This window comes from Hemicordylus capensis, chromosome 6 (genome assembly GCF_027244095.1).
Source record: "Hemicordylus capensis ecotype Gifberg chromosome 6, rHemCap1.1.pri, whole genome shotgun sequence".
Classification (NCBI taxonomy): domain Eukaryota; kingdom Metazoa; phylum Chordata; class Lepidosauria; order Squamata; family Cordylidae; genus Hemicordylus; species Hemicordylus capensis.
The window spans coordinates 32,025,054-32,037,005 of NC_069662.1; the positions used below are offsets into that span (position 1 = coordinate 32,025,054).

General features: G+C 46.4%; 1 protein-coding gene across 1 annotated transcript; it reads right to left on the reverse strand.

The window, feature by feature from the left end:
- Positions 1-6,788: 6,788 nt before the first annotated feature.
- On the reverse strand, positions 6,789-7,742 carry LOC128331226 (olfactory receptor 11A1-like). Its single transcript, XM_053264580.1, has one exon. It carries the CDS (start codon positions 7,740-7,742, stop codon positions 6,789-6,791), a length of 954 nt encoding a protein of 317 aa, XP_053120555.1.
- Positions 7,743-11,952: the final 4,210 nt, after the last annotated feature.

Consider the following 11,952-nt stretch of genomic DNA (forward strand, 5'->3'; position numbering starts at 1 on the left):
GGGTGGGGGGTGGGGGGTTTATAAGGCAGGGTTTTTCACATCCTGAAAAGAGAAATTACAAATTTATTTATTTATTTATTCATTCATTCATTCATTCATTCATTCATTTGAAAAGGCAATTCCCTTCCTTCTCTCAAGTGAAGCTGGTGTGCATAAAATCTTATTCCTGGTCATTTGGTTTTCCAGAACATGAATTCTTATTCTTAATAGGTAAGAAGCAAAATATGAATATTTACCTCTTTTGCATCTGTATTCAATGCTAGAGTGGATGATGTGATGTGACAGCTCCTTTTTGTCTTTAGAGTTCATGTCAAGAGTTTTTAACCATCTGTGTATTTAGTTAGGCATTTCTCTTCCTTCTCCCCAGTGAAGTTGGTAGGTATGCTTTTCCTCTTATTCCTAGTCATCTGGTTTTCCAGAAGATGAAATCCTTATTCTTTCAGATGTTTATTCATTCTGACATGTACAGAGTGCATCTTTGCACCTAATAGTTCTCTCTTAATATGTTTCTCCTTTTCCTAACCTTATAAATAGTTTAGTAATACAATCTTGCTCCCCTTAAAGCATGGGGAATAGACACCACAGAGCAAGTGAAATTATGACAGCAGGACTTTGAGTCTCCAAAGACTCCCCATGCAGAATGAGATACAGATCAAAGTGCCTCTCAATCCCTGTGTGGGAAATTATAGTTCAGTTATTCTCAGCTGAAAGCACTGGAGCTTGAGCATTCAATCTGGTCACCTCAGAGGAGAATCACACTTATCTTATTGACTCGTCATATATCCTTGACCACCACTTCCACACTCCAATGTACTTCTTTCTGGGGAATTTCTGCTTCCTGGAGGTTTGCTACAGCGCCAATATCCACCCAATATCCACCCAATACCCAATATCCACCTAATATCCACCCAATATACACCTGGCTGGACTCCTGGGTGGGGACACAATGACATAAGAGTTTGCCTTGGTTTGTCTTACTAATATGGATAATGTGTATTTATTTATATGGTTCATCTATATATCCTCTTTCCTCTGCCATGGAACATGGGGTTCTAATTTGGTTTCCCATTCAACTACCAATCAGACCTAGATCTATTTTCTGCACCAAGCTTAATGTTTCATGTTCATTCATACCATGACCTGAGAGCTAGGGTTCATTTCATTTCTTATGTGGGTGGGGTTTGCACCCTTTTAAAACAAGGATAGACATTTCCTAAGTAACAGACTATGGTCCCATTCAGATGTATCACCAAAGCTCAGCTAAACAAACCTGTGGTTAATTGCTGAACCCAAGAATCATGCCACAGACAACTGAGCAACTCCCATTTCATGAACTCCGGCTGCTGGCCAGAATAACTCCTCTGTCAGCTGGTCAGAATAACCCTTCCCTCCTCCTAGTCCACAGAGGCTCCTTCCCAGCAATCTCCCCTTTGAGTTGCCAGACTGTGGGCATTGTTTAAGCATATCAGTCACCCATCAACTATTGATCACAATGTGAGGGGATGTGCTGTGTGTGATCCTGTCTTCTCAGCATTTATCACCTGCCCTTGGCAGGGAAAAGAGATATTAACTCTTTCCTGCTATAGCAATGACTTTCCTAGAATTCCTAAGCTACACAGCCATGCAGACACTCAATTAGTGATGCCCCAGGATGGCAAAGAGTGCTTCCAGATAGGGAATCTTGGGGGAGAAACACAGAAGACTCACTGAGAAATGGGGAGGAGGGGGCAGTGGGTGGTTGGATGAGAGAAGGGATGGTTCAGTAGAGTCCATCCCATGACATAGCTGCACAGCTTCTACCAGTGTCTAAGGCAGATCTCATACATAGTAATTGTAGAGGGTGGTTTGGGGACATAGGAACACAGGAAGCTGCCTTCTACTGAGTCAAACTATTGGTTCATCTAGCTTAGTATTGTCTACTGGCATCGGCTTCTCCAAGGTTATAAACAGGTGTCTCTCTCAGCCCTATCTGGAGATGCCAGGCAGGGAACATGGAACTTTCTGCATGCAAGCATGGAGATGTTCTTCCAGAGTGGCCCCATCCCCTAAGGGGAATAACTTACAATGCTCATATGTAGCCTCCCATTCAAATGCAAAGCAGGGTTTATCTTGCTTAGCAATGGGGACAATTCATGCTTGCTACAACAAGACCAGCTGAGCTCTCCTCCTGGTCAGGACATGTTACTTGGCCAGGAAGGCAGGACCTGGCAAAACCAGGTGAGTGCCACTTTTGGTCAGGAGGATTAATCTTGATTCAACCCATCCTAGTTTAAAGAGTGGGGAAGGGGGCTAGTGCAGGCTCCTTGGATTTGAAAGGATAGACTCCCCTCAGCAGGGATTGTGGTGCAAACCCATACCCCCAAATTGGAAAGGAGGCTTCAAGCAGCAAGTAGAATCTCCCTAGGGGAGATGCAACCAACTTGCATGGTTGCTGGACATAGGTTCCAATCTGGACGGTTTGACACATTCAAGTTAAACATCCAGAAAAATGGTTGGTCATCGGGATCCCTGCATACCTCTTTTTGGGGGCCCTCTTTTAATCTCCTTTGGGAAAATCAAACTGTCTTCCCCAGTTGGGGAGAAGGGACCTTGGGTACCTCTCTTCCCACCTATACCAGCAAAAGGTAGACTTAAACTGGGGATCCTGTTCCTGTCTGTTGAGGTCTCCTTTTCACACACACACACCCATTAATTGTTGGAATAAAGAGAATGGCGCACCTGCTCAATCACCTTTCCAGGGTGATGGGGTTGTAAGAAGATCTTGGGAGCATAGGTGATTTACAGCTGGCCTGAGAATCTTGAGGATGACTCCAGAAGTTTACATATCCAATTCAAAAGTGGAGTCATCATATTTAGGAGAAAATTTCCATGGCAGCAACAGATTGAGGCGGGTCTCACGATCAACGAGACCCGCCTGGAGAGGGTTTGCGGGGAGAGCGCTCTCCCCACGCTCTCCCCACGGAAGATCAGTCAGTTTGCTCTGGCTGGCTGAACCGGCTGCCCACACAACTGCTGGCTCCATTACAGAGCCGGTGGGGGCTGGGGAGTTTGGGGGCCGCACAGCCCCCGGAAGCTCCAGCATGCCCAGTGTGAGCTTGCAGGGCATGCTGGAGAGACCCCCGATCCAGGAGACTGCTTTTTAGCCTCCTGGTCGGGCATCTACTCATGTGTTGCCATGGCGCAGAGCCGCACCGTGGCAACACACAATTAGAAAAACCGGGTTTGTGGAGTGCTCGCTCCGCAAACCTGGTTTAAGGGCAGGGCTACTTAAGCAGGTGACCCACTTAAGAACTACTGGGCTCGCAGCTGAGCTAGGTGGTTCTCATGATGGGAGAAAACAATTTTATCCCATCGTAGTTCTCACGATTTTCTCCCATCATGTGAATAGCCTCATTGTATTGCATCATTCTTGGTGACCTCATGAAATTAAGGAAAGGCTATACCATATTGCCATTTACGATGGGTACCAGACAAAGCCGTGATTTGTTACCTGTGCACGTGCACTTTAAACATACATGTCATTTAACCATGCTAGACACCTCATGTATTGGTGTCCAGTCAGAGCACACATACAAATTCTTCAACAGAATGGGTTCAGAAACAGTTGCCCCAGTTCGGGTGCTAGGTCTGTGAAAGGGTTCCTTGCATGCCTGCATCATCTTCTTCTTTCCTTGCAAGCTTTGGCATCCATTTTAGAGCTAACAATCACCAAAGCCAACCAACCCCCTTCCCCTCAGAAGCAAGACAGGCTTTGCCCTTAAAACCTCTCTGAATGCTTGGGTTCCTATGGCAACCCAGAACCACAACCACATGATCCCTGAGATTCTAGCCTCCCCCCACATAACAGCACCCCCCCACTGTTAACATCCTTTAATAAGTTGGCATTAATTGAAACACACATTATGCATGTAAAGGGAGGTTTCCTTTCTTTAATTAATTTGGTAGCGCTCCTGCATTAGCTTCAATGGAACTCATGCTGTGCCCAAGTGCAATGTCTGAATCTTTTGCACTTTAGAAGTGGAGCACCTAGCTACTCTGCAGATAACTTTTCTGCTAATGCGGTGTGGGTGAGGATGTTCCCATGTCTATCTGCAGACAACTCATCTCATTGCCTGCACTTCTCTGCTGTTGCTCTGACTCCTCTGGGCAGGTATAGGGGCAGCCAGAGTGTGTGTACAGAAATCTGCTTATGTATGTCTGTATGCAGGGTCAGAGGCGTATCTAGGGAAAATAGATCCTAGGGCAAGCACTGAAATTGTGCCCCCTGTCTGACACCCATCTTTCAGATAACTTTACCATAATATCAGCGCAAAAATACAAGTCTGAAGGTCACATACAAGTCACATATCTGAATATGTGTACAGTGACTTATATATTATATATATATTAAAAAATTACCTGTAGCCCCTTCGGGGGGCTTCCTAAAGGCTGAGGGGGGTCTTCAAAGGTTCCCCCTCCCCCCTGCTGGCCTCTAGGGCCTCACAGGGACCATTTAAGCATGTGGGGGGGCCATTTTTAAATATATATATATATATATTTATTTAAAAATGGCAGCTTAAAACAAAATGGCCACCACGCATGCTCAAATGGCCACTGTGAGGCCTGGTATGGCCTAGGGCCTCACAGAGGCCATTTGAGCATGCGTGGTGGCCATTTTGTTTTTGGCAGCCTTTAAAAAAAAATTTAATTTTAAGAAACGGCGCCCCCTTCAAGTGGTGCCCGGGGCATGTGCCCTGCCTGCCCCACCCTAGATACGCCCCTGTGTAGGGTTTAATGTCTCCTTAACATAAACACTGAAATAATAATGTCTGAGAACTCTCTCCTGCTCTCTCTACATCTTTCCCTCCCAGCCTTTTCTTGCCCAGGAACACATCAGGTCCAAAGGAAGCAGGGGAAAGTAGGCTTATTTGAATCTGGCCCTGTCCCTTTAAATGCAGGAACTCTAGGGATGAAGCACCCCTGTGGCCATGCAGTGGCAGGAGGAGTGAGACAATGGCAGACGTGGAGCATTCACTCTGGAGATAGCCAGCAAGATAGATTGGCCACCCTAGAATTCTGAGCTTCTTTGAGCTGGCTTTATTATGGTAGCAGGAGGAGCTTCCTCATGAAACCTAAGTTACAGTGCTCACAGAATATTAGAGAAAGATTGGTTGACAATCTGCAATGGTATGGAGCCATAGTGCACCATTTTCATGTACCATTTTGGGTACAGAGCCACAGTGCACCAATGTGCTACATTTTTGTGCACCATTTTTGGAATGAAGCCATGGTGCACCATTTTGATGCACAGCCATGATGTGCAGTGGTATGGAGCCAAGGTGTACCATTGAAGCCTCTGCATACTGTAAGGAAGGCCAAAGCTGCAGGGAATGAGTGGCTGTGCAAGCAGTGCTACAGCAGTTTTTCCTGTTTGCTACAATGGGTGAAACAGCAATAGTGCTGCTTGCAAAATGATCCCTTCCTTGCTGCACCGAGGCTGCCTTACAAATCCACAGCAGCCATGATGTGGTGCACAGCAACTCTGTGCCTCTGTGCATCATGTGAGCCAGTGAGTTCAACACTGGAGAAAAGGACCACCCACATTTTGAATTTTGGTCCATAGCATCACTACTGTATGTTTTATACTTTAACTTTATACATTATGGGCTGGTACTCATGATCATCATGATGCTAAGGAAACAAGAACCAGAGATTCTCATGGCATATGTGCTCCCATAAAACATGAAAACCCACAAAACTGGTGATGATGTCAGACTGGCAAAGCACAAGCCCAAGTGCTCCACCGGATAACAGATCCAGGATTATCAGTGTTTGGAGGATCTCAAGCCAACATGTTGCAACCCAACATCACCACCATCTCTATTTCTCACAACATGCTCCAGGAACTTTTTTCAGACAGTGACTTTACCACAACTTTACTTTGGGAGGGTGGGTGTGCATTCCAATATTGGCTGAATTTATCTCAAAGTCTGCAAAATATTTCAGAAAGTACTTCGCACACAATTTACGGTTTTTTCGTCCATATTGAAACCTAGCCCAATTTATGTCCGGGGTAAAAAAAATCCTATTTTTGAGTCAGAGTTTCTGTTATGCCCCGAACTTGCAGTAAAGCCTTGTGGTAAACCCGCAGTAAATCCTGCTATCTGAAGAGTCTCCAGGAGAGCATACATGATGGGGATATCTGATTCCCATTTCCCTGGCATTGTTAGGATTGTGAGAACCACTGTTAAGTATGGTACTTTAACATTCTACATTACAAATTAACCTTATGCACTATCACTATATCTAATACACATAAAGCGAACTGTGAATATTTTCATTTTCTTTGAAGTTTAGATTGCAAGCTAGTAGGATATCTGCAGATAGTTTCTACCATTCTTTTTTAAAAAATTAAGAGAGTATTAAAAAGAAAGATACAAAAAAGAAAGAAAAGAAAGAGATAAAAAGAAAAAAAATAATAAATACAGTACATAATATCTCATACATATTTTATACATCAATCCAGGAATCAACTGTCCGCCACATCAACATCCATCTAAACCATCACATTTAATTAAAGCCACCATTTAAAAACATCTAAGTAAAACATCCAGTTGAGTAAATTATTATCATGATTAAACCATGCTAATATTAAGAAATGCAAATTCAATTCAAAAACAAATGCATGGATTTTGTTTCTACATATTATTGATTTGCTTCAATTTTATTTAAACCAACACAGAATTTCTAATTTGTTCTCATCAAAATAAGCTTAATTATTTATTGTTATAATCACTAAGATACATTGCCTAGTAGACTTTATCAACCACAAACCTTACCAACATTTTTCTCAGAGCTTCCTTTACCTCCTTGTTCCTCAAGCTGTATATGTAAGGATTGACCAGAGGTGGCAAGGCAGTGTATAAGAGAGAGAAAACTTTGTCTAGACCTCTCAGTGCTTCTGTCTTTGGTAACATATAGACAAACATTATGGACCCATAGAAAATGGAAACAACAATAAGATGGGAAGAACAAGTGGAAAAGGCTTTTTTCCTTCCAGTCGTAGATGGGATTTTCAGGATGGCAGCAATAATGCATACATAAGATGTCAGAGTAAGGAGGAACGGGGGAAGTGTGAATATGACAGCCAAGATGAAACTCATAATTTCTACTGATCTTTTATTATTGCAAGACAGCTTTATCAGTGTGAGCGTTTCACAAAAGAAATGGTCAATTTTGGTAGGACCACAGAAAACTAACTGGGTCATAAAAACCAGTAAGATTGAAATTTCTATAAATCCATTCAGCCATGATGCAACTGCCAGATAGATGCAAGTCTTGGGATTCATGAGGGTTACATAATGCAGTGGTTTACAGATTGCCAAGTATCTGTCATAAGACATCACAGAAAGTAGATAACACTCAGTACCTCCGAGGCATCCAAAAAAGTACCACTGAGTAAGGCAACTCGTGTGAGATATCATTGTGTCCCCAGCCAGGAGTCCAGCCAGCATTTTAGGGAGGATATTGTTGCAGCAACAAGCCTCTAGGAAGGAGAGGTTCCACAAAAAGAAGTACATTGGAGTGTGGAAGTGGTGGTCAAGAATGACTAACACCACAATAAGAATGTTCCCAGCCATGGTCACAATGTAGACCACCAGAAATATCAGGACGAAAAGACTCTGAAATTCATTAAATTTTTCAAGACCTGAGAGAATGAATCCTGTGTTGTTTGGAAGATGCACCCATTCTGTGTTTGCCATGGGGCCTATAAGGCAAGGATTCTTCACATCCTGAAAAGAGAAGTCAAAATTAAATATTTGATTTATCTATTTATTTCGAAAGACAATTCCCTTCCTTCTCCCATGTGAAGCTGGTGTGCTTATCTTCTGATTCCTAGTCATCTGGTTTTCCAGATGTTTATTCATTCTAACAAGTACAAAGTACATCTTTGCACCACATAGTTCTCTCTAAATATGTTTCTCCTCTTCCTAACCTTATAAATAATTTAACAATATCATCTTGCTCCCCTTACAGCATGGGGAATACACACCACAGAGGAAGTCAGATTATGACAGCATGACTTTGCATCTCCAAAGACACTCCACTCAAAACGAGATAGAGAGCAAATTACCTTTCCATCCCTGTGTGGGTAATAATAGTTTAATTGGTCTCAATTTCAAGCACTGGAACATTTGATCTGGTCACCTCAGAAGAGAATCAAACAACTTATTGACTGGGCATAGATCTGATTTGGAATACCTTGGAATACCAATGTGTGATACCCCTGAAAAAGATAAAATCCATGTTAGGAACAGGAATGCCCCTCCCCTTGGCCTCGTGCAGAGGGGAGGGTGATTTGTCCCAGCCCTGCCTGCACGAGGTCCAAGATGACCAATGATTGGTCTAGTGAACATGAGTGGGACGGGATTTGTCTCAACCTTCTCCAGGCTCCCCACCCCAAACCTCATTTCGTTTCTGGGATCCGACAAGGAAGCTCATTCTTGTGGCTCCATTGAGGGTCCTGGGAGTGGGGCCTGCAGCAGAGGGTGTTGGGTCCAGGTGGCTGCGCCACTGGGTGGCAGTGGTGATGGTCTGGTGTTGGGCCTTTGGGCCTCGGTGGGTGAACTTCCATGGTGGCATCCAGACTGGCAGCAGTTTGGCTGGCAGCTTTGGCTTTTTGGGGACCGTTAGGCCATATCACCTGGGAGCGGGTGACGGCATCAGCTGGGAGGTGGTTGGGGCAGCGCCAGCTGCAGTGGGTTTTCAGAGCAATCTGGTGGGCCCTGCACATGGGTGGTGGAGATAGTAAGGTCCAGGAAGTTTGGGTGGGCCCGGTGGATGGGTGGTCGGACCCGAGTGGAGTTCTCTTGGCCTTTTGAGGCCACCTAGGGGATCCCCTGAGCTAGGTCTGGGCCTTTCTTCAGGTTCATTTGGAAGGACTGCGTGGCTTGTTTGGCTGGGTTGAGCTGGTTCTTCCTCGTAGTTTGTGGGGCCATTGTCATGCCTCCTAAGAAGGCCAAGGGTACAAGAAGTGACTGGCCTGTTCAGATTCCCAGGCGCCCTGTGCCACAATCCTCTTCCTCTGATGAGGATGATGGTGATATGGTATTCATAAGGGGCCTCATCCAGTGCATGGAGGCTTTGGAATGGGCTAAGGCAGTGCCTTCTGATAAAGGGGCAGATTCATTGGGGGTTCCCAAGAAGGCCAGTAAGCGTACTGGGGGGGGGGGCAAGTGAGAGCTCAATTATTAAAGTCTTTGTCCGACAGGTTAGGTGTGCTGGAAGCAGGAGGCTTGCCTGTGGGCCTGGTCGGTCCTGCTGAACCTGCGGATTCTGATGCACTGGTCCCGGGTGACCCCAGCTCAATGGACCCAGTGTTCCTGGGGCCAGAGGATGTGGGCACGACAGAGTCCCCAGGATCTTTGGCCATGGGTGAGCCGCATGCACCTACACCACACAGCAGTACCAGCCAGTGGCCTATGTATCCCTGGCCTATACCGGCCACTGGCGGATGGGTCACCAACCCCATATGGACACATTTCACACAGCTCTGGGCTATGGGCCTGGTACTGGGGATACCTAGTGTGTTAACTAGCACTCAGGGGGCAGCTGAGCAGGTTTGGAGGGGCACATTGTCTCCTGTAGGGTCTGCAGCAGCTGGTTCAGCCAGTGGCATGGGGTTTTGTCCTATGGGAATCGTGCCTTCTTTGCAGCATGCCCCTATGGGTCTATGGGGCTAATTTTAGGGGACCGTTTGCTTCCTTCAACCAGGAATAAGATCTCGAAGGGTGAGTATGTGGATATCATCAGCCTCCTTTTCCGTGAGCCAGAGTTGAAGCACAAGGAGGGGGAGTCTTGTAAGGAGCATGAGGCCACCAAGATAAAACCCATAGAAAAAACCTGGAATAGCTGGCTATCAGGTTTTACTATTTGTATGGGGGTCGTTCTGCAGGCGCAGCCTGCCAAGGGGCCGGCCTTGCTTAAGTATATGGATATCATACATAGGGCGGTCTCGGATTTTGCAGGAAAAGCCTGGGTCCATTATGAGAATTTTCGCATGCAGGCTGCCCAGGACCCTTCTCTTCCATGGGCTGCTCCATTACAGGAGCTATGATTGGTAATCATGTCCCCCTCCCATCCGGTAAACAGGGATAGGTCCAACAGTGGACATCTGCTTTTCAGGCCTCAGTCAGTCATGCCCTCCCCGGGATGGGCCAACAGTAGATTCAACCCCAACTGGTGTGCTGGGAGTATAATAATGGTGGATGCTGCTCCAGGCTGGCTTGCAGGCTCCAGCATGCATGTGGGCTGTGCAGTGCAAAGCACCCGAGTACCGTGTGTCCCCGGGGCAAGGAAGGGGGATCAGGTGCCAAGTTTCAGCCAGGCAATAACTCAAAGGGCGGCCCTCCTGCCCCCACTGCAGGTAAAGGGGCATAGCCCAATTAGGCTGGAAACTTTGGGATGCTGGATTGTGGACTACCCCGATAGGAAGGTGGCCACATATCTGAGTGCCAATTTTAGGGAGGGCTTAAGGATTTCATCTAAGTCTCGACAGGAGGCCTTCATGGCCAAGAACTTGAAGTCTGTGATAGGTATGGCAGTGGTTGTATTAAAGAAAATCAACAAGGAACTGGTGGCTGGTAGGGTGTCTGGGCCTTTTGACCATCCTCCCTTTCCCAATCTGTGGGTGTCACTGCTGGGGGTGGTCCCCAAGAAGGTGCTGGGCGAATTTCACCTGATTCATCACCTTTCCCACCCGAGGGTCCTCCGTTAATGACGGAATACCTGGCCATCTTTGTTCCATGCTATACACGTCCTTTGACAGCAGTCAGGATGGTGCGGAAGCAAGGGGTGAGTGCCCTTTTGGCCAAGTGTGACATTCAGTCCACCTTCCATCTGTTTCCCTTGCAGCCATTGGATTTTGACTTGCTGGGATTCGCATATGTGGGTAAATTTTACTTTGACCGAGCTCTCCCTAAGGGGTTGTTCCGTTTCCTGTGCTGCCTTTAAGGCTTTCAGCACTTTTTTAGAGTGAGCGGTAAGGCGAAAGGCAGGTCGGATGTCCACTCCGCATTACTTGATGATTTTCTTTTTGCCAGTTGGGCTAATTCCTCTGAGCCTCATCACCTCCTGTGCAACAGCTGCAACTGTCCAGGGAGTTGGGCGAGCCCCTAGCTCAGGGCAAGACTGAAGGGCCAGTTACTAGGTTTTCCTTCCTGGGGATTGAACTAGATACGGTGGTGTGCTGCTCTCACCTACCGCTTGAAAAGTTGGGGTCCTGTTAGGCTTGGTCAGATCTTTAGGGTGTGCCCTTAAGGCCATGCTGCAGGAATTTCAGGTGATCACTGGACACCTTAATTTTGCCTGTAGAGTTGCCGTTCCAGGCAGAGCCTTTTTGAGGCATTTGTTTGACCTCATGGCTGGACTGTCAGCCCCACACCACAGGGTTTGTATCACTGAGGGCATGAGGGTGGATTTAGTGGTGTGGGAAGCCTTTTTGCAGGGTTTCAATGGGGTCTCTTTTTGGAGGAGCGAGCAGCCTCTCAAAGTTGAACTCCAAGAGCATTCTGATGCGGCCGGCGAGATAGGTTTTGACATTTACTTTAGGAGGCACTGGTGTGTGGCTCCTTGGCCCATAGAATGGGTGAACAAGGGGGTTACAGGGAATCTTACATTCCTGGAATTTTTTTCCATCGTCGTGGCTGTGCATCTCTGGGTTGGGGAGTTTGCCAACTCTATGATCCGGTTCTGATGTGACAACCAAGCGGTGGTCCAAGTGGTTAATTCCCAAACTTCCCGCTCTCGGTCTGCTGCGGGCCTTCATGCTTCAGTGCCTTAATGCTAACATTTTGTTTCTGGCATGGCACATCCTGGGGCTGCAAAATAATATTGCTGATGCCCTGTCTCGGTTTCAGATGGACAGGTTCAGGGAGTTGGCACCCGAGGTGGCGCCGCATCCAGAGCCCATGC

What these genes read in the sequence shown, in the direction of transcription:
- LOC128331226 (XM_053264580.1), bottom strand. Translation starts at nt 7,742, where the DNA reads ATGGCAAACACAGAATGGGTGCATCTTCCAAACAACACAGGATTCATT.